At 37.1% G+C, this 23,260-nt stretch overlaps 1 protein-coding gene across 5 annotated transcripts in view; it reads right to left on the bottom strand.

The window, feature by feature from the left end:
• The window catches only part of ATG5 (autophagy related 5), a 76,830-nt gene that overhangs the window by 53,124 nt on the left and 446 nt on the right, over window positions 1-23,260 (bottom strand). For 3 of the 5 annotated variants that reach the window (XR_011095159.1, XM_068677796.1, XM_068677797.1), the window contains exons 2-5: window positions 23,040-23,201; window positions 17,052-17,179; window positions 11,204-11,282; window positions 4,871-5,033 (exon numbers count right to left, since the gene is read on the bottom strand). Coding sequence is in view for 4 of the 5 variants with exons in the window: in XM_068677796.1 (XP_068533897.1) it covers window positions 4,871-5,033; window positions 11,204-11,282; window positions 17,052-17,179; window positions 23,040-23,147 (478 nt within the window). In the remaining variant the exon portion in view is untranslated. Of the gene's footprint in view, window positions 1-4,870; window positions 5,034-11,203; window positions 11,283-17,051; window positions 17,180-18,243; window positions 18,462-22,998; window positions 23,202-23,260 lie in introns of those variants that run through there. The other 2 variants (XM_068677798.1, XM_068677800.1) reach the window with 2 other exon arrangements.

Here is a 23,260-nt window from a genome sequence, read left to right as displayed (position 1 = left end):
ATAATTTCACACTGTAAAGCAAAAAACCCTCAACAACTAAAGACAATTCTTTCCCAAAATGAAGTCTGCTTTTTAGAGATGGTCTACTCAGACATTTAGATATACCTTGTGCGTCCTTCAGCATACCTCAGGGAATGGCATCCTTTGAAGAGGGGGGTGCTACGAAGAAAGCAGGAGGCATTAAAAAAAAAGTTCTACATTACTGGCATCTAAGTAAAACAGCATTTTCATGGGTGTTTTTGGGTATTTGGGGTGTGTTAGAATCAGAGTATGGCAGCCTTATCTGGGTACATCGTTGGGTTAGTCATTTCTGCTGAAAGGGTAACAAACCAGTAAACACTACAGAACTAATGCTGAAGACTGTCACAGGCCACTATCAGAAAAAGCAAAACACATCACCTCCTCCCAAAAATCCCAGGGAAAGCCTGGGATTCATTCTGCCAGTCCAGCCTGTCTGAATCCAGCCAGGTTTATTAGCCCTAGCTGAGCACCACAACAGACTTGAGCAGATTTTTTGCAGAGCTCTCTAAACACGTTTATCCAGCTCTCACCAGCTTGCATAACATGAACACCTTCACAATTTCAGGTATGTCATGCTCCCTTAACTCCAGAATAAGTCGGTATTGACAATAATTCTAAGAAAAAAAAAGATGCACACCAAGAAAATGTTAATGACCAGCCCAGGAAGGTAATGACTTTTTCAAAAATCCTCTTAACCAACACTCACATTTTAAAAGCTCAACAGAATCATTTCATCTTTCTTCAGTTAGACAAATCTCTGCAAATATAATAAGGACAGATATTCCTGTTTTGGTAGAGATAAAGGGAAGAAGAAAAAAAGATGGCTTCGTGATTTAAAAACTGGTGGCTTGTTCATTCATTCTCTTGTTAAATTCCTGAAGATTTTCTAAGTACACATTGCCTAATTTAAGTTTCAAATGACCAGTTAGGATGACAAATTTGTTCTGTTACCAACGCAGGTGTATCTTGTATTGAGGTAAAGAATAGCATCCGTACCACCAGTTCCCTACAAAGAGGATAAACATGCATATCAAACCTGACTGGGTCATGCAGCACAAAAAAAAAGATATTGATAATGTATGACAGTATCACTCCTTGGGAGCTCATACATTTCTAAACAGGAATGTGATAACCCAGAAAAACGTGATTTCTACACCTAAGAGGTAGGGGACTTAAATATGAGACTGAGAAAGAAATGAAAGAAAACACAGGCCTTATCCTGTCACTAAGGTGAGAAAAAGATCGCAAATTAAAAGACTAAATATTGCATATTCTGAATGTTTATAGGATTTTTCTCCTTTAATAAGAACAGTTCAATATGGCCATTTAAATTTTGGTAAGCCTACAGTATGAGTAAGCATTACATTCTTTTTCCATAATATTTGCAGTAAAGTAATGACTTCATTATATTTTATAATACATAAAGAAGCCTTAAAAGTGGTCATGAGTTTTTACTGTTTATTTCCTCCACTCATGTATCTGAAATACCAAATCTAGTCTTCACCAGATATAAAGGACGCCTGTGAAAACTTCAGGGTATAGTTGCTTGTCTCTCCACATCTGATGAAAAGCAGCTGTGCTGAACCTAAAAACCTTCCTTTATCAGAACTATTATATGCTGAAGTTATAGACATTAATTCTTTGAACCATGCAAAAAATACAGCTCTCCCTCTAAAACAAGAGGAAATTTCATGTTTGATCCTGAGTCATCACTAGGCCTAGTCTTAATGTTTCAAAGCAGAGAGCCTTTATTTTTCCACCACAAAAGGCAAGAAGAAAAAACCACCCACTTGAAAATCCTCTTTATCCACGATAGAAACAGCCATAACACTATTATAGCAAGAACAGTAGTAACATTTTCCATCAGTTCATCAGACCAAAGAATTTTAACAATTCTTACAAAGGAGCAGAGGACAGTATAGCTCCATACCCTGCTTTATTGCTTCCCTACCACATTCAGGCATCCACAATGCTGATGAAAATTAGGAGAGCACAGATGTACCCATCCCAAAGAAGTGCTCTGGCTATGAAATAGGTATTTTATGGACAGAAATCAACTAACAATGCTAGAGCAACCTAGTCTAGTGGGAGGTGTCCCTGCCCATAGAATGGGGGTTGGAACTAGATGGTCTTTAAGGTCCCTTCCAGCCCCAACCATTCTGTGATTCTGTGAATTGTAGTTTGAGGAACAAGCAAAACCACAGCACAACCAACAGGCAGAAAAGTATGTTTATATGCCTGATTTCACAGCAGATCAATACAAAACCAGAACCAGCGAGAGGAGGGATATAAAGGGTTTTATGAATACATATCAGCTGTTACCAGCACAAGATTTTTCCTCAAATTCACTATCACAGCCCTTCCCCTATAAGGCATCTATAGGCAACTGAAAAGCTTTTCACGCTACCTGCTCAAGTACTTCCTTCTCCTCAGAGGCATTTCTATCAAATTATACTTGTAATTAGTAGTTACATTTCTCCAAACAAGCAAAAATGTATTTTTTCCCCCAAAACGAGTTTAATACTGAAGTAACACGAAGAATGGTTTGAATTGGAAGGGACTTTAAGGATCAGCCAGTTCCAACCCCATAAGTATTACCATAATTTATTAAACTGAAAAAACACTTCCTTTATTTGAGAACTGAAGAAAATTGTTTGAAGTTTGAGAGGAAAAAAAAAAGCCTGCAGATGTATCGTTACTTACAAAGCAGTTATCGCAAATGCTACTTTCTTTTCTTTTTTGTGGTCATTCATTCTTGTTTCACAAAGAGCTTTAAAATTATTACATCTCAAACGAAAGCCTATAAAAACATACTGAAAGATACAACGTGCTTAAAAAGAATTTTCTTGGTTTCACAAGCTTTTCTTGTTTCTCTTTTATGAAGAGCTGAGAAATTAAAATTAGCATTTGAAAGTATTCAAAAGATTGTTTAAACTTCACATTTAGGTGTCACATTCCACAGGTGCGATTTCTCATTAAATACAGTGAAACCTTCCTGAACTCAGCCATGTCAGGCAGCCTCTGTTGTTAACCAAAAATTCTGTTTGCCTAGAACCGAAGACAAACAATCAGCTAAAAGACAGAGCCTAAGGTGAGTACAGAAAGAACACGTTACAGACCTGTTCTCTTACCTTATATATTGAGGGTATACATTAGAGGTTCTGTAATTTCTGCTTAAGTAAAAAAACCTTAACTCATACCATTTCTTTATGTAGTTATCTGTTCTGCCGCCAACATAATTCACTCACACATTAGAGGTCTCACAGTTTTAATTGTCAAAAACATTAACAAATAGAGCACATGCAGTGCACTCCTGGAAACAGGAATATCAGGACTAAGGGGCAGGGCTTCATTTCCCCATAAAGCTAATTATTCTCGATATAGAAAACAAAATGATGCTGACACAGCATTTTGCTTCTCTCAAACTAAACTGCTTACACGCCTAATACTATTACAGAACAGTTTTCTTGCAAAATTATTGAAAACACAGTTTCAATTGATTTGTAACAATGTAAGCTTTAGGGAAACATCTCCATTTACAAGGATTCTGGCTCCTGGCGGACCAGAACTCCTTTATTTACTGTTAATTCACACGAGTGGATATATTGTCAGTTTGCTGACTAATAACCTATACAAAACAATCCCTCAAGCAAAGTAAGTATTTTGAATTGAACCAGAAAAAATGCAAGTTTGTATCCAGTAAATTTTGTACATAATTACTACATCCCCCCTCCAGATCTTACCAGTCAAATATCAAATGAAGGTAACTCCTCAATTTATAATTCTCCCCCAATTACGTCAATTAGAAACCAGAGTTTCTAATAAACACTCAGACTTCAAAATTATTACAGGAGTAATAATTCATTACCATTGAAGGCAGTACTGCTTAACAACAAAAAATAAACAGAAAACCCACATATTCATTAAATAAGCACACTAAATCCAAACTCATGTGACATCTCATGTCTAAAGGAAACATATGCCTCAAGTCTTCTTGCATTCAGAGCTTCTCCTACTCTGTTTAATTTTCCTTATAAACACATGGGAAGAGTTTAATTTTAACCGTTTTGTATCTCAACACAGTTAAACATGCGTATAGCTTCCATAAGATAAAGCTACCAGTAATAATACAACTCAGGAGATCAGGAAACCACATTTTCATATGTTACCACCCCTTCCAGCTAGCAGTTTCTGAAATATTTACATAGCTTTTCAACTTACATGCCGCTAAGAACTATGACAAGTACAAATAGACAGGGAAAACAAAAAAAGGTTATGTTTTGCATTACGGTGCCCTCTGTTCAATGGAAGAACATTTTAACATGCTGTTCTGAATTATATCGCTGATTTTTTCCAATTCAATTCTGATCTATGCAAGATCTTTGCAAAAGCAACAGTAATATCGGGAATAAAAAATTAAATTTGGCGTGGGTGGAGGGAGTAAAGTTATTAATCTACCAGGCAAATTTTGAAAGTGTGGGCATTGCCTACCAGTGACAACCTTTAAACATAGAGGAGACGACCCTTTTTTCTTTTAGGGGTTAAGATAGTTCATATTGAACACCACTTACACCCCAGGTGTCTACCACATAGAGACTACTAGTTGCATGGAAGTGCAGAAAACACTTTGTTTCGTTGCTTCTTTTGTTTTGTTAAAACAGAGCCATGACCTAATTCAAGAAAACTGAATATCTCAAGCTACATTTGGATTATCACGTTACTGATTTTTTTTTTTTTTTAGTTTTCAATAAAAGAGCTCTTTACCATGACATTACTTAAACCGGTATCATCATGAAAATTATTAGCATGCTAGTCCTAAATATAATTACTATTTGATGCAGTGTATTACCATTCTGTAACCCCATCCACAGTTGCTTATGATCCTTTTTTTGCATCTCATTGATGACTTGACTTTTGTGCTTTAAAGCATCTGCTTCTTTTATGCAAGCCATAAAATGAGCTTCAATCACATCCTTAGAATGGCAGTGTAGAAGATCCTTTTCTGGAAAATTCTACAAAGAGAAAGATCAAGAGAAATAAATATATCATGGACCTTAGAAGATGAGGAATAAAAGATTATTTTAATCTGGCTTATATTTATACAACAGAAGCACACTAGGATCTTCTACTTATTAAAGATAAGATCCATCCTCTCATGGATGAAAAGAAATCTTTTGCAGTGAAAAACGTTCCAAAAAAAATAAAGTTGAACAATTTTCTGTAAAACCAGAAATCACTCTAAATCACTCAACCTCAACTCGATAAATACGTTTAAATACATCAGTGGGTATATTCAGGCCCTTACCTCTCAAATACAGGAAATGAAGCATTTTAACGTGCTTTCAAGTGCACGTTCTACTCTCTAGCAATTCCTATCAACTGTCACTGAAAATTTAACACACATTTTTATGTAGGTCTTCGAAAAATGTTTCCTTCGATTATCATCCACATACAAGAATTATAGCATATAGGCCATTTACAAACATATTTCTTCAAAAATGCTGGCAATCCTTGTCAATCCCAGTTTTACCCAATACATGTCTATTGCTACATCATGTGATGTGACTCCATATCCATTTATTTAGTTACAATTGGTGCACTACAGTCAACATCACAGATGTTGAATTAGTGTTCCTAAGGCAGCTTTTTTTTTCCCCTCAGTAAATGTTAACTACCTTTCCTAATTCAATTATTAAGAAACTATAGTACTACATCTTGTTCAGGTACAAAACAGGTCCCTTTGGATATTAACTAATATCTTGGTGTACACATACAGTAGGGTTGTTCTTTCCCTGATTTTTCTTTTATTGACAGTATCAACTGCCATCCTATAATACAAGCATTCAGTAACACAAATTCATCGTCTTTAGTTCTCAAGTGTCTAAAAACTCACCTTGTTTCATCCCTTCCTTATTCATCCCCTTTTCATAGCTGCTTATGACTGTGCTGAACAGCTCAACCCCACAGATCAAATCAGAGTGGCATCATTAGTACTCCCCTTTGTAACATGGGCTTGCCACATACTTTTATACTTTATTTCTCATCTGTTATTGCACAAGAGAACCTTTTCTCTTAACCCAGTACAAATTGGCTATTTTGAAAAGTTTTTTCTGAGGCTTATCAAAACCTTTTTGGAAATACATGTAATGGGGCATTTTTCAAACGCTTTTACAACACAGTTAACAAGTCACAATAGGAGCGATATATTGCTGGAGAAACCCATACCTTCCCTCCTCCACACAAATCAGGAAAAAAACCACACAAACTGCTTCAGACTGCGGGAACTCAAAATATCTAAGAACTAGTAACAGCTGGCAATATGAAAGTGTTGGGAATGGCCTTACTTGAAGGGAATTCTGAAGGACAAGAACAATAGTTGCCCCTTCATTAGGTTATTGAATAGAGTTAGGAATTAAAGAATGGCATTTCATAATCACAAGATCATTCACATAATCATAAGATTGGAAGGGATCTCCGGAGGCCATCTGGTCCAACCCCCTGCTCAAGCAAGGACACCCAGAGCTGCTTGCCCAAGACCAGTTCTGTAGCTCTCCACAACCTCTCTGGGTAACCTGTTCCAGTGCTCAGTCACCCTTCACAACAAAGAATTGTTTCCTGATGTTCAGAGAGAACTCCTCAGGTTCCAGTTTGTGCCCTTTGCCTCTTGCCCTGGCACTGGGCACCACTGACAAGAACACGGCTCCATCCTCTTTGCATGTACAAGCACTGATAACACTCCCTTCCCACCCACGTCTTCTCTTGGCTACAGATTTCAGACAGTGGCTCCTCTCTATGTTAGCCAACCCAGACTCTGGAATCAAAAGGATGAATTATCTTGCAAAAACAGGAATGTATTGGGAAGAAAAGACTGCCAATACCTTCTTCCTTGGAAGTATACACAGGCTGGTGCCTGACTTGCAAAAGGAGTGCTATTGTTACCTAAGACTAATGGACACAGTTGACTAGAAATCTAAGGATATAGATAAAGCTTGTTTCTTATATGAGGATGACACACAAAGACATTAAAGAGGACAGAAAAGAAAGGAAAGCTCTTTCCAAGCACAGCTCACTCCCTTTCTCTCCTACAAAGCTGAGTATATTAGGTTCCAAGATGAATGGAACACATTACTGGGTCTGTTAGTTGCCAGCTGACATCTGTAAAAGCCTGTAAAATACTTTTAGAAGTTTAACTAACTTGCTCAAATAAAGTAAATTCTGGTAACAAATCCAGAAAAAAAAAAAGAATCATATAGTACACTTTAAGATCAAAAAAAATTCTTTACATGGTAAAATTTAAAGCAAGACACTGGCATCCCTCAAAAAAAGATAAAACAATGAATGCACCTAAAGCCCAGTAATACAGGAACCTAGAAACTGACTTTTAGTTTAAAGCTTAGAGTTTAGCTGACTTTAAGAAAACAACAAATATAAGAACTACTTTGTTACATGTGTTTAAGTGTTGAACTGCAGGTTTATTTTTTTAAAATATATGAGTTTTTCTATCAACATGCTGACTTTCCTCCAACAAATTTCAAATGACAGAGAATGTCACTCCTTGGGGATGTGTTCCAGAGAACATACACAGTGTGGTCTGCAGAACAGCAAGGAGATACCTAAAACTTACCACAACTAGCTAAGCTAGAGGAAAGTAGTACAAAGGTATAGGATGATTCCTTTTCCCAGCTTCTAAAGGATAACCCATGGAAGACTGGAAAGCATTCTTATGATCTCAGTGCTGTCTCTTTCCTGTAGAGGAAAAATACTGGCACATTTCTATTCAATTTTATGAGTAGAAGCTGAAAAAACTGAGCATAAAAAACACAACTCAGAAAACACTGCTACATCTATTTAGGGACATATCAAACAATTTCACCCATATGAGACTACCAACAAAAAATATGGCATCCCTCTGATATGAATTAGGACACAGAAAAAAAACATATTTAAATATGTAACGCTCTTTTTTGTTTGTTTTTGAGTTCTACTTGCTTATTTGGGAAATACAAGTGAAATGTAAACAACTTGACTCAGCTCCCTGAAGAAAGAGACAACTGTAAGCAAGGTGGTAGCCACCTCTGGCTACGCAAGGATGAGATATATAAGATCTGCAAAAGTTTTAACAGACCCCATCGGCAGCTTTAATTCAAGTATTCTCATTACTGATGTCCTACTCCCTCCATGGTCAGTATCTTTAAAAGAAAAGTTACTAAGGGTTGACTGGGATTTTCTTAGAAAGCTGAAGTGGTTTTGCTTCACGTATCAGCAGACATTTACAGCATAAATTTAGTCATAAAGAAGAAAGTATCATCTGTACAGACGGGAGCACTATGTAACTTCTCACATAAAACTGTTCCAAAAACATAGCAGGTAATTTCAACAGTCTGGTTTCATAACTCCATTCCACCCAAACTTATGTATCAGTTCTTTCTAGTTCACGGAACACCTGTTTATACTGTGACAGTAAGCATTAGGGTCACTTTACAGAAAGTTACACCAATAACATGGTATTAAAGACCATAAGAAACATATCCAGCAGCAGGGGAAGCATCCGTGTGTTTGTGTTTAGTTACCCTTTAGTAGTCTTGTCTTTAAAAAAAAACAAACAAAAAACAATGTATACTCTACAATTTATTTATGTAATGCATGGAAAAGCACTTACTTCCTTTTCACTCCACCTGACCTACTGCGAACTAAGAAAACCAAGAAAGGAAGACAGCTGATGTACAAAACCAGATGGGAGTTTCTTGTCCTCTGCATCAGGTCACACATAGAGAAGCAGGGGTCAGCAGGTAAGGGTTTCAGCAGAGGAAAAATGTTAGCCTTTCACCTGGCATATCTGATTTCCCTCCTCCTGTAGCACTAGCATTTCCAGGGCAGTTCATCACCTCCTGCCAATTGCCCAAAATCTGGAGAGCTGGGTAGCCTGCTGAGAACAGGAACAGTGCTAAGCATGCTGCGGGGTTCCATGAGATGAATTTAACAGGAAGGGATAAAGTTTCCCTCTTTCCCATAAAGCCACACCTGGGTAACAAAAGCAACTTCCCAGGCTATGTCTTCTCACGATTCTCATGGACCTTAGCACTCTGCTCAAGTTCATTCATCTATGACTATTTAAGGCAACTACATTTCAACTTCATACTAGAGATATAAATGAATGCTGTTTTGCACAAATGAATGTTTGATTGCATACCAGAGTAGGTATGAATAAATTGCTTCCTAAATACAAACAATAATTGCGTTCTTTATTTGGACTGCATATCAAACACAGGAGGAAAGTCAGAGATTTGCCAACTTTCAAAACTCTGCTGAACAAAAAAAAAAGTGTCATCTTTTTTTGTAATGTCTTTAACTTTAAACAAATGAAATTGATAGGAAAGCAAAAAGTTAAAAAACTCTTTACTAAAGTTTTTGAGCTCTCTGTTCTTGACTGTATACTTTTATAAAAGACAGGAGAAAGCCATGACAGCAGAAGTTAAAGACTACAAAAATCTAATACTATTTATCAAAGTTAAATAAAGTATATGGCTCTTTAAAGAGTAACTACACACAAATGAAAAGAACAATCCAGGTAGCAATCCCATGCCTAAACTATTTAAATTGTAAGGAATTATAACACATGAAAATGTCTTCAACATTTTGATATACTTTGATACATTTCAGTTATGCTTTCATTTTAAGCATTAAGGTGGGTTAATTTAAATAAACTTTCAAATTACATCAAAAACAGGAAGAGATTAAGCAGGTGCTTAATCCAAGGTGTTATATGTTTTTAAAAACTAAATTACATCAGTTTTTAAAATAACACTTCCTTAGTGGTAAACTATTTCTGTTGAACTTTAATGTACACCTTCGAGACAAACTTAAATTAGCTGATGTCTTGGCTAACAGAAATGCAGGGACATTTAAGGTCAGTTTACATTACTACATGAAACTGAAAATCACTGTGGTGGTGCAAGTTATTTCTCAAGACAGTTCTTCTTTAGGATGGCAACATCTTCTCCTTGTCGCAATTAATCTTGCAGAGCTCCCAGAATGTGCAACAATCAAATCACAATCTATGAAACTAGCCACCCTGCAGTTTCTTCAAAACAGTTTGGAAGTTTCTTCATCTCACCTCTTTGGCATATATCAGAAGTCTAGCAATTATAATGGTTCCAAAAACATCCCCATCTTCAGATTCATTAACTCACTCACTTTTAAGTTTCAACACATGGAAGTATATATTACAAGAACATATACTTCCAAAAAGAATCAGACTACTCCTCCTTGCAAGATCTTTCCTGAAACACCTTCAATAGAGGAATAGTTTGAACAAGAACATTCAGCATTAACTGCTTCCCAGTATGCTTTTCATTTCATCTCAAATCACACAGAGTAAAGCTTGTTAACCTAGTGTTTTCTTTTGGATCAGTTTTCCTTTTGCTTTTTCTCTATAGTACAACAAAAAGAATAATGTTTCACAGTTAGATACTGTGATTTCTGCTTGTGGTTTTGACTTCAAAACATACCTGACATCACCTTCTCAATGCATGTCAGAGAAAGAATACCGCACCAGATCTAACCCTGCACAAGTACTCTTCTGAGCAAAGATCAGTAGTGCTATTAAGTCATACCTAACGGTTTTACAATGTGTAATCAAAGCAATGTCTCCCCTGTGACTAAACTGTCACACGACCAAAAATTTCACTCAGTTCTCTAAAGGGGACACACATGAAGTACAACTTCAAAGAGCGATAGCACTCACTGACATCAAGGATTTCTGCAGTATCTCATATCTATGCTAATGTGCCTAAAGGGATGAGCACTTCTCAATCTCCTGAATCTTGAGTCAACTTGAGATGATTGAATTAAAAACATTATGGCAAGTTCTTCCCTTTTATCAACTCAACTGCACCGACAATCTCGTAACTTATCTTGAAAAACTATTTTGGATTTTCAGATCATAATAGAATCATTTTCAGAAGAAGGTAATTTGAAAGCACATACAGTCTCAGGGAAAATAGGTGGAGATTTACAAAAAAATTTTAGATGATTCCTAAAGAATGATCACTCTCCTCTTCAAAAAGTCCTACCTTCTACTTCCTTGTAAAATAAGAATAATTATGAAACTTTTTCCTAGCTTTCAATTCTCATGTAACCTTATGCTCAATTAATCTTAACCTAAGGTGTATTTCAATTTTACCTTGAAGTGCACTGTGATGTTCCAAGGAAGGGCTGTGTTTGATGCATGGAGATCAAAGAGCAAACCAATCGGGTAATGCCTAGAAAATGAAAAGGTATTAAATTAAATGCACAGCTTTTATATTTATTCTACATATAACAGTTTGCTTGCCTGCATTTACAAAATGTAATTAGCTGTTTTCCTCCTAGACTTAACATGTACTATTATTCAGAAAAAATATACAGGCAGGTATTACTGACTTACATTTTACAGCAGAATCAAGCCTGGAATTCACAGATTAAGTATCTAAACCAGTGATCTCTAAGCTGTGCCCATAAAACACCGTTAGCTTTGCAACAGCACGACCAGCCTACAGCTGCTCTGCAGAATCCTTCAAAATAGTATTTTTGATCATAATGCTCAACAAGAGCGGGACTAGTTGGTCTGACAGAGAAGCTGATATGTTCAGACATTGTAAAGACAAGAGAAGTTTATACCATACTGACTTTTAACTATTCTTCCCTCTCCCACCTGCCTGATGTCATCATAGAGGATAAGCATTAGAATTTTAAAAAGACATATCTGCAGAAGGGCTAAACAGAGGATAGATCAAGATGATCACTTTCACTAAGCTATCAGATTAAGGGGAGGAAAAACATTAATTACAGTTTGTTTCGTTTTATTTTTTTTCCTGTTTCAGTGGTACTCTGAACTAAAGGACAAATACAAAGAAGCTGCTCCCTCCAAATGTAAACTGTCATCTTCAAATGAATTTCAAGGGGACAGAGTTTACAGCAATGTAAGTCACATGTACTACATAGACAAAGCTTCCAAAGGCATTTTAAAAAGCTCTATTATCTTTCAAAAAGTCTCAAACTGAAAAGGGCTTCTTAGCTTTTTGATCCTACAACGAGATAAGCACACACTTAGCTGTAAATTCAGTAGGTCCACTGAATTAAATAGGACTGAACACAGAACGCAAAGCCAAGCAAGAATATAAGATTCAGAAATCCATAAAAACAGTAACAGAGAGAGTACTGCTCTGAAAGCACCTGTGTCGAGCCGGTTTCCTGAGTCGCTAAACCCTCACACAAATAGTGCTTTAATACCCTCTACTGGTGAGACCAAGAACTACGACAAAGACACTTAACAGCAAAATTAAAAAAAAAAAAATAACGACATGATTCTTGCACTTATTCATTCAGAACTTTTTAAGAGAATAGGAGAGTATATCAGAAAAGGATCTAGCACTGTCTTCCCCTTACAATGGGCAAAAGAATCCAGACAACACATATCCATGTTTATCCAGACTCAGTGCTAGTGCTCAAGGACATTTTACTACTAACTGTCAATCCTGTCTTAAGTTCTTCCGCAGGGTTTCACCTGGAGTGGTTTTCCAGGTGAAGTACTTAAAAGTCAGATTTTCTTCGACAGTTAGATTTACATGAAAATGACTTTTTGTTCAATTTATCAATGACTGTTTGTTCAATTTATCCGACAAAATAGGTACAAAAGGACACCAAAACATTCTTGGCCTACATCTGTACCTTCCACCCAGCAGATTACAAAATAAAGTTATGTACTCAAGCTTTCCTCAGTAAAACACTTGTGTTTTGCACAGCTGATAGTTTTTTTTTTTTTTATTTTGAAAGAGGCCAGTGCTAAATTCTCTTCGCACCACAGCTGAACACAGGAGATTCATGATGACAGTAGGCCAGGAGAGAAATCACTTTCTATTCAGAAGTGTGGCCTTCCATTAGGTGTAAGGTTCATAGCAGTAGCAAAGCAGTCCTGACAGGTAAGACTTCCCCATACAGAACTCCAGTTCACACTGGCATTTAATCTGAAGCCAAGAGAAGCCTTAAATAATGCCTTAATATATGCAATGCTATATTTCACTTACTTTTGATATATAGTTACAAGCATTTTTTTAAGAGCCTGGAAACAATAGCACTCCATATAATACCAAAGTTTTTTTTTTATATATCCTTCATAATAAAATCTGTTTTCTTAACTGGAATAGAGGATTAAGAGAAGCACAAAAAGGGAAACTGGGAATAGAAGAGACTTTTCTATTTGTAGATGCGATGAAAAAGAGCAACATTTCCTCACCCCATTCTTAAGAGCCTATCTACCTTGTGCCAAGGGCCAGTATTCCCTCATTAAAAGTCTTGCTTCCAGTGGCACTGCTTCAATGCTGTTTCTGAAGTTTTATTTGAAAAATATTCACTGCAATTAAAGAAACATGCAAACGCTTTCTAGAAACTACAGTAATCAAGACAATTTAAAAATAATGATTCACAAACCCAGGCCTTTAAAGACTTGCCTCTCCCAAAGAAAACAGAAAATAAACACGACAGCAGCTAAAGGAAACATCCAGCCCACAAAGGTAATATTATAAAAACAAACAACCCAACCAACTAAACTATTGAAATCAAACTGGTGTTAACTGAAATGGAAGCCAAGGACAAGCAGACTGTCTGTAACTTTCTCAAAGGTGAAAGGGGGTATCTAAAGAGACCACAGGTCTTTGACATAGGTCAAAGAGAGTGTCTAGGAGACCGCAAGTCTTGTTTAAAGAAAAAAAATGATGGAATAATGATTGGTTCTGCAAAGTATTCAATCTATAAATGCGTAACAGCACTGACTCCCAGCTACTGTCAATTTATTACTGCTTTTGTTATTACACAGAAGGTGGTTTCAAGGTGTGAAAGGTGCCCTGGAAAACACAGCTTCAAGAATATAAAAACCTTTTGAAAGTGACAGAGGGGTAGTAAGGACAACAAATGACTACTTCTCCAAAAACTTCTTTCTGGACCCAGGACAATATTACAGGAATACAGAGCATGACAGCATCAGTTGGCAGGTGGTTGTCATATCAGAATAATTTTTAGAGGTAATTCAGGAAGATTTGCATCACACAAAATGTCCTGGACATTTTGTCCAGGACAAAACCAAAAAACAGACATCCTGTGCTCCAGAAGTGGGGTATTATAAGTATCAAGAGCCCTGCATCTTGTGTTTGGGTATTTCTGTGAACTAACTTGTATGTCATTGAGGGAAACAATGGCTGCATAGAAAAATAAATTTTCTCACCTTGTTCTTTAGTATTCAGTAAGAAACACACACTTCTTCTAAGCAAACTCTACCATTTTCAAACCATATGCCAGCTATTCCTAATCAAATGGTGCTTTGGCCTCCTGTCTTCTGGCAATTCCTGACCAGGTAGAGTTAAGCACCCATTCAGTTGGTACTAGAGAGACACCCCTGCAACTGCCAAGCCTAGAGCACAACTCACACACAGAAAGGATGACAGACATTCTGCTGAAGTCACGTGCAAGAGCTCAAGGATAGTAATAAAGTACAGGATGCCCTCCCTCAGCACCCACTATCAGAGGCCTGTGACCTCTTGCAAAAAAAATCCAGACTCCTTTTCCACCTGCTGTTGCAGACATGGGGCTAGAAGCTCCAAAGGATGGATCAGTGACCTGAACAGCACATCCACACCAAAAGGAAGCAGTGCTAGTGTTTAGAGACTCCCTCCTACAGTGGATGGAGCCCCGCCTCCATCCGCCAACCTCGCTTGCTGCTTGTCTGGGGAGGTTTATCTAAAACTTTTTGGCAAGCAGTGCCTAGCCCTTTCCCATCTTGGGAGACTATTTTCCAAATGCAATAAACACAGATTCTGCGTGCACCCTTTTCAGTGCAGTTATTGGTTTAATCTCTTGTAACCGCATCATGTCTGAGAAGATTTGATCCATTTTGGTTTTGTAATCTCTGCTGCTATGCTGCAGTCTGCTGACCACTTCTTGCAACTCCTTAAGCTGGTGACACAGACCCTGCATCAGCGCACACGTGTTGCAGGCAAGGAACCCATCTTCCCCTACCCCTAACAATCTCGGTGCGAGGTCCCAGGCACCACCTGCAACTCCGGGCCTGGACAGCTGCACCCTCTTCCAGAAGTCTGTTCTGAGTGCTACAGAGAATGAAGTTGAAACTGTTTCAGACTTATTCCAGACTCCCTGCAAAACAGAAGAGCTGCAGCTAGAAAGACATGCACTATATCCCAGCCAGGTATGAAACGGAACAGATTGCAAGAAACATGAACATATGGTGTAAACTAAGTAATTAGAATAAAACCGTTACAAGTTCTGTTTGATTCTATTTGCAGAAGTTAAAGAAATCAAGCATTAATGTTCTGCTATTCTTTCTCTACAAACTACTAACTCTATCTTATTCTCCGTTCCAGTATCTCTGTCTTCCATGGAATAAACTTCAGCTACTCATGGGATTATCATATTCTAAAAGAACAGTTTGCAGATAAAATTTTCCTTAGGAAACCAACTCCACAGAAACCAGTGGAGCTATTCCTGGCAGCATATGTTTACTTTTAAATGATCACAGCGTAGGAGATAATTACATTATTTTCACTTCAACATTCCTTCAGTTTACTATCGAATTCTAAGATTATCAATTATATTCTTATTCTATAATTATATTCTGTAACTGCAATTATTATTTGTTTTTGAATTAAATTATCCTGGTATCTGAAAACATGAAAACACAGAGCTAATTTTGGCCGAAATAAAAAGCCTTTCTTTTCTGTTGCAGACAGCTTCAATGAAAATTTTTAAGGTTACCTGTCACTACCTACCTAAGATTATGAATGCATTGGGACCAACTTGGTACCTTGCTGTTAGGCAGTAACCATCACAACTCAAGATTACTACAGAACCCGAATAAACCAATTATTGTTAAATTCCAGACATTTTACATAGATGTCTAAAGCTGGTTTTACCAGCCAGATATGAAAAAGTGAAAAAGCTAGTTTTTATGTTTTTCTGAGAACAAAACACATTTTCAAGGTTTACTATAGTTCAGTTTCAAAGAAACAAAAGACTAGAAGGAAATTCCTGCACCACCAAGTTAAACGCACTCAATGATGTCATAACGCTTGCTAATCACCAGTCAACACACTCTAAAACTGATTTTTTTTATTTTTACGTGAATTTAATTTTTTCTACCCAATTCCAAGAAGCTGGAACAGTCACTGTTAGTTCTCTTTCCTGTTATGATACAGGAAATGAAAAGACATTCAAAATACTAAGTACTTGCTGGAGAACTGACACTATGTATACAGAGCCTATCCAACATTGCAGCTCTCAGAATGTTTTCGTTAGAACTTGTAGCAGAAATAGGAAAAAAAATCAACATACAGTACTTATAAAAACTAATTACATTAAACAGTGGCAGTCTGGTTTTCCAGCCCTTCAGAAAGAGATATTTCTTGTAGACCACACAACAGAGCAAAAAATAGGATTAACAGCAATTATTTCAATAAAGCTAAACAGAATGTGACAAGAGCTTGTGCGTCAGCATTATCTTATCTGTTTTAAAGCACAAGCACTTATCCCACCAGTGAAAAGTGAAGCTCACACATTTTATCTGTAAGCAGAAAATCCTATTTGTATTCAGACTCCAGAAATAATACTTTTGTGTTAGCATGTATCTTGAGAATACAGATTAAGCTAAACAAAGATTTATTTGTGATTCTACAGGAAGAAATAGTAAAGCCAAAAAAGCAGCTGTTTCATGTTACGGTAACAACCAGAACAAAATCTAAAATCAATGGGTTCAGCAACCCACTCTGTCTTTTATATATACAGTTAAGTACAAGCAGAATAATTAACAGTATGTTTACAGAAAAAAAATGAAGAATGTTTAATGTTGAACGTTTTTCCTATCCCTCTCCTCTTTTGCCTTCTTTGAAACCCATTGAAGTGGTTAGCTCAGGAAAAGTACTGACAGCGTGCTAAACTTGGTATCTCTTTACAAAATAAATTGAGTAAAGGTATGAAGTTAAACTCACCACTTCAGCGGTGTACCTTCATATTCAAACCATATTTCATTGATTTCTTCTTGTCTCATAACTTTCTGAAAGTGTTTCTTCACTTTGTCTGTTACCAGTGTCAAGTAGCTTATTCTTGGCAAAAGCAACTAAAAGAAAAAACACAGGTGCTTTAAGTATACATAAAAATTTACTAAATTAATAAATCTGTAACAAGTACTCATTTCCATAACCAAAATTCAGTCAGCATTTTCCATTTTCAAGAAGTTCATTGTACATATTACCATCATTATATTGCTTTTACTTTCTTTCAAAAGAATCTAATGCAGCAAATTAATAGAACACAGCATCCAGATTTAAAATTTTTAATTTTATAAACCTTTATAAATACAGTGAAGTCATTTACACACACATGAGAATTGTTCAGTGCCTCAAGGACCTGAATGACAATAATCTTATACTTTATTAAGTTAATTCTACAGATCTACAGCGATAGTTCCTGATGCAACATAATCCAGGCAACTGTGATCACAACCAAGTATTTTTGGTAATAAATCCATGTTATTTCTGGGATATATTTGCAGTTAAAGTAATACTGATATATTCTAATGAGACCCATTTGGACTGCTACAAAACTAGGTTTTCAGCATGCTGCAGGTGGCACAGCCATACGGGAAAGGGCAAATCCATTATTAAAACATCAGTGAGTGCAATAGTATTTGACATAAGCCTTCAAACTGCATAGCCAACTTCCTTTGTAAAATATTTAAATCCTGTTTGAAGCGTGGAAGAACAACTTAGTTTCTATTTCAACATAATCAGAGATCACAAACAGTAATTAAACAGCATTTCATTGAATCTAACAGAACGCTGCCAACATTCCCAATGTGCCTACTTGAAGCACAAAACCCAAGTTAATTGGATTAAAATGGACCACTTGTTTTTCAGAGATGCTGAGCATTTGTTGCCAAGCTGTGGATACCCCGTCCCTGGAGGTGTTCAAGGCCAGGCTGAAGGAGGCCTTGGCCAACCTGATCTAGTGGGTGGCATCCCTGCCTATAGCAGGGGATTTGGAATTGTATCTTTAAGGTCCCCTCCAACCTAAGACATTCTGTAATTCCATGATTTGCAGCACCTTCTGAACTCTTGGTGCCCGTGCTAAAGGGGTATACTGTTAATATTTAGATCAGTACTTAAATACTCTCAACATTACCTAAACAGTGCATTTTTGTCCATCTTTTTAAATCACATGCCTAATTTATATCAACTGGAAGTAATATAGCTAGCAATTTTTAGTGCCAATCATCATGAGATTTCATAGTCTTCTCAAATGACAAATATCCCTTTGCAGCTTAAGTCTTCAGAATGGTATTCTTTGGGGGGCCTTTTTGGTCTTCCCAGCTCTTCTACTTTAGTCTTCCCCTTCCATAGAAGATGACAGAACTGGATTCTTTCACATTTTTCTAGCTTTAATTATCCTAGAGATTTAAAAGCATATTAAATCAGTTTAAAAAAAAAAAAAAAACACACAAAACTTTAAAACCATAAATTAATTTAAAGACATCTTCATTTTGTTACCCCTTTTAGTATCCCTTTGCCACCAGTTGTGGCAGTTTTTACCAGTATGGACTTGGTAAGACATCAGTGGACACGAAACATTTTTCTTCAAAATCCTGTAATCTTTAAAGGCAATTACTGAGTATTTCCAGAAGAAAGATACTAAAAATATTTAGGAAAAAAACTTCATGTATGTAACGACATGCTGGGCTTTAGTCAACCTCTCCAAGAGCCAGATCACGTTAAATCCTTTACAGAGAGGCCTCTACATAGAAACTGGAGTTCTACTTAACAGTTTACTTCCTATATTATTATAAGCTTTTCCAACACTTCAGCCACATGACAGGAGCCTTCCTTTCAGGCGAAGTCACGTTCACCAGAATGACATCTCTTCCACAAGTTTTGTTGCTCCCCCATGGACTCCTAAACCAGTCCATACAGGTCAATGAGCCTATACCCCTTCACCCTTTGATTATACCACAGCAATATTTCTGGATGCTGGGAATGAATGGCCATGGGTCAGTGATAAGGTAAATCTCAGCTTAGGGCTGTAAAACCTAATGCATTAAAAACAACATGTGATCTCATGACAAATTCTAATTCAAATTAAGCTTGCTCCACTAAGTCAGATTTGCTTAATTGCTTTTTTAGCATTTGTGTGACAAACAGCCTTGCATGAGCAGACTTCCTGCTAAAGGCTAGAATAATGCTGTGAAAACCAAACACATCCAACTCACATCGCATTGCAAGAAACGTAACAACTGCAATTTGAATGTGAGACTGATACATCACTACATAATACGCTCAAAGACAGGATGCTCAGAGTAAATTAAGTGACCTATAGTGCTGCATAGACAAATATGCAGACAAGGGAGCATCAAAATAAAGTTTCTAATGAAAAGACTGTTTGCAGGTTTAGCATAGAGATTCAGTAGTCAGCAACTTAAATAGAAAACATCTAATAGGAAAATGCTTGATAACACATAGGGAATTAAACAGAAGAAAATCCTTGTTCTGATTCAAGTCGTCTAGCAATCGACCCTACCTTGCTGCCTGCTGATCAGTAGCAGACTGGTATAATGCTTGCCACTCACTGTGCTGCGGAATGCACATAAATGGAAAGCCCTGCTTCCAGTTGAGCTTTGTGGCTCAGAGGGTCTAAAAATGTTTTGTCCTGTAGAAGGGATCAACTTTTAAGAAGCCTGAAGGGAAGTCTAAAGTAGTGGGTAAATTCCTTAAGCGTAAGGATTCCCAAAATGTCAGGTGAGGCTGGGTGCCTTATCCTCCTTGCAAGTTTTCTCCTACTTGGTATAAAAACAAAAAGCTGGCGTAAACTTCTCTGAGTAGATGTTCATGACCTGACAAAACCAGACTGAGCATTGCAACAGTCATGAAGACTGAATAAAAAGATCACTCCATATCAACAACTAAAAAGTGAGCATTTGAGAACATGAAAAAGCAAATTCATACTCATACCTTAATTCAAAAGTCAGTGGCCCTGACCAATAGAATTATTTAGTGCCTTTTAAAGTAGACAATAAATTACTAGATCTTGATTACAACCAAGACACAACAATAAGCAGTTACTTTTGATTATGATTTCTAACCTTATTTCTGAAAGGAGTTGTAAATAACATGCACGTAATTTATATACACCCAGCTTAAATCCAAGTAATAAGAAAAACCATTGAGGGAAAAAAAAAACCAAACTGAAATAATAAGATGAGAACTCATCATCTTAAGAAAAGAAAAATCTTCAAAAATGCGACAAGACAGAATGAAACCCACTAGTTTACTACATGCTCTCTCAAATTTTACAAACTGCAACACCTTCCTTTTGCACACGAGGTATTGCTACAGCATTTAATCATAATAGCAGGAATATTGTCTATAGAAGTTAAATAAAATGCAAGGAATTCTAATGCCTAAGTAAATGCCTGGAAAATGTTCTTCATGTAAAAATAGTACCACCCTAACTATCTTCTTGGGTTTTGCTGCAGAAGGAAACACTTTTTTATATGCAAAACACTAAAATCACAATTCCAGTATAACAAGAACTGGACTGGTTTGATCAACAATGCACGCAGGATAAAAGAAATAAAGCACGCTAGCCCAGAATGGCTTCATATTGCTCTGTTACAGACTTCTTAATAAAACAATTCTTTTACCACTGGGAAAGAGTAAAGAGTGACCCAGCAGAGGCTGTCCCAGAGTACCATTACTGCCTTCTGTGGTAATTTCATTTGTTACACCTGATCAATCGCAGCCAATGAGTACTTTATTTCTTTCACAAGCAAAGAACTCCCTGCAGATACATACCTGGCAGAAACAGCAGTGTTTGATTTGAGCTGCTTAGTCTTGATCTCATTACTTTCCAAAATGGCTAAGATCATTTTAAATGAGATCTGCTATCCCTATGCAGTTCCTATTGTGTTGTAAGCACGTTTCACTCCTGTGCTGTGCTAATGTATCTAGCAGCCAAGGGTCTCCTACCACACAACTCAAGCTGAAATCGATCACACAGATTCTAGTTTATTTTTCTAACCTCTCTCCCTCTGCCTTCTTTTGCCTTCACAAAGCAAGTTTCTCAGAACAGAAGTTTTCTTCCTCTTAACTTCATGATGCCAGAATTTCCTCCCTGTTCACCGAAGGCAACCCGGAACACGGTGGTTTTATCTACTTCAATAATCACTGATAAGAAGAGACGTATAAAGTAGAACAACTGGTGTCAAGGGCTGGGAACATTCACTACATATGCTTTTTGTTTGTTTTTCATTTCAGTTCAACTCCAATTTGATTCCATACACTGACCACCCATTAGCAGCTGGAACACATTGATCTCAGGCCCAAAGTACATCAGCTGCACGGGAAAAAGACTCAGCTTGTGTGCTCCAAGACAGATGTGTGATACAAACCTTGGCAGAGTAAGTGGAAATAACACAGGCTTGCTTCAAAAACACACTCCAGATCCAAACTAGAACATTAATGCAGATGCACACTGAAACTACGAGAACTCAATCCAGATATAGAACTTTGATTGCTATTCAACCTTTTACTATTATTCATCTTTGGTCTCTTTAAGCAGGGAAACTCAACTATCAGCTCCAACATGACCTGCAAGAGGGAAAAATCTAACATTCAAGAATTCTGACCTACAAATAACCAGGTTTTGCAAAAAGAGAGAATTAAGCCTTGATATTTTCTGTGCACACTGTAAGAGGAGCAAGTAAAAGAAACACTACCATCTTAAAGCTATCTTCTAGGCTTCAAAAGTTGGCCTCACTGTGCAGATAACGTGGCTTCAGGGTTTTCACGACGATGTTAAACAGATTAAGATTGCATATCTCTGAACTCAGGCTTGTGCCTTTTATGTAACTCTTACATGCTATGCACATATGTATTTTGAAATATATGTATTTTATAGAAGTTTGATCAGAGACTTCTAGACAGTTCAGAAGCATCAGGCAATAGGCCAAGCGCAACAATGTAGAAGTAATTCTGTTTCACCAGTGATGAAATTAAGGCAGAGAGAGATGAACACTATCACCACTGAACGAAAAGCATTAATGCTTTATTAGGTTACTAAAAACCACACAAGGCACACAGGGAAATCAGAAACCAATGACAAAGATGCTATTAATTGAACGCTACTCTACCCAGTAATAGCTTCCAAAAAGCACAAAATGAAGTATGACAAAATTTAAGGATTTCAGAATCACTTAAATTCATAGTGTAAAATTCTTCCTCTCACATACCTGGTACTTTTTAAACTTAAGTTTCTCTGAAACAGCCAATATTGTCTATCAACCAAACATCTGTAAAGTGCAGAAAGGATGAAAACTGCAGAGCACGCTATAAACCAACATCCACATGATTACAGAAAGCACTTCAATTTACATCTCAAATCCACCCATCACCCTTGTCTGTATCATCAGCTTACCAAGCACTGTACTGCTAAGACATCAAAGCTGCCTTTCCTACTACATCTCCCACAGCTGCTAGCATTTAAAGAAAAGAAAATGAGTAGAAGTCATCCACGAGCAGAGGAAATTGATAAAGAATACTGGCTGTAGTATTTATGCTACATGCCTCGCCTATTTTAGTGTATACAGGCAACATACAGGTTCTATGCCTTCTTCTGGAGAATCTCTAAGATGCAAACTCACCACGAGTGTACACACAGCCTCTGCTTTTGGTTTATTTGTTGACTTTTTCATAAGGGTATTTAAACCTTAATTATCTGTTGTAACCTAAACTCACTGGTGATACAAAGCTAAATTTTTGAACCTGCTCTGAAGCGAGGTGACTCACAGTGTGGCCATAAGGTACATCCAAAAGGTATCAGGAATAGGAAAATAGAAATCCACACACCTAGCAGCATAAAGGATGAGATTAAACAAAACAAACGCACATATGAGATTAGAGTATCCACGCTGCCGCTGTTACACTCACATAGTAAGGCTCGGCTTCCCTTTCGGTTATCTCATCCTGATACAGCGTGAAGCAGGTTGGTATTCGTCCAAACCACACATCTCGAAGCACGTCTTTGTCATCTGTCATTCTTCCAGGGAGCAGCGAAGCACATGTAGATCCTCTCCGTTTCCTCAGCTGGAACTGTAACCCCGTGGAGAGAAACAGGTCAAACACCCCTCGTTACGGGTTCTCCTGTAAGC

Source organism: Anas acuta, chromosome 3 (genome assembly GCF_963932015.1).
Source record: "Anas acuta chromosome 3, bAnaAcu1.1, whole genome shotgun sequence".
Taxonomy (NCBI): domain Eukaryota; kingdom Metazoa; phylum Chordata; class Aves; order Anseriformes; family Anatidae; genus Anas; species Anas acuta.
Note: the sequence above shows the minus strand (reverse complement) of the source record. Positions and strands in the feature narration are given on the sequence as shown.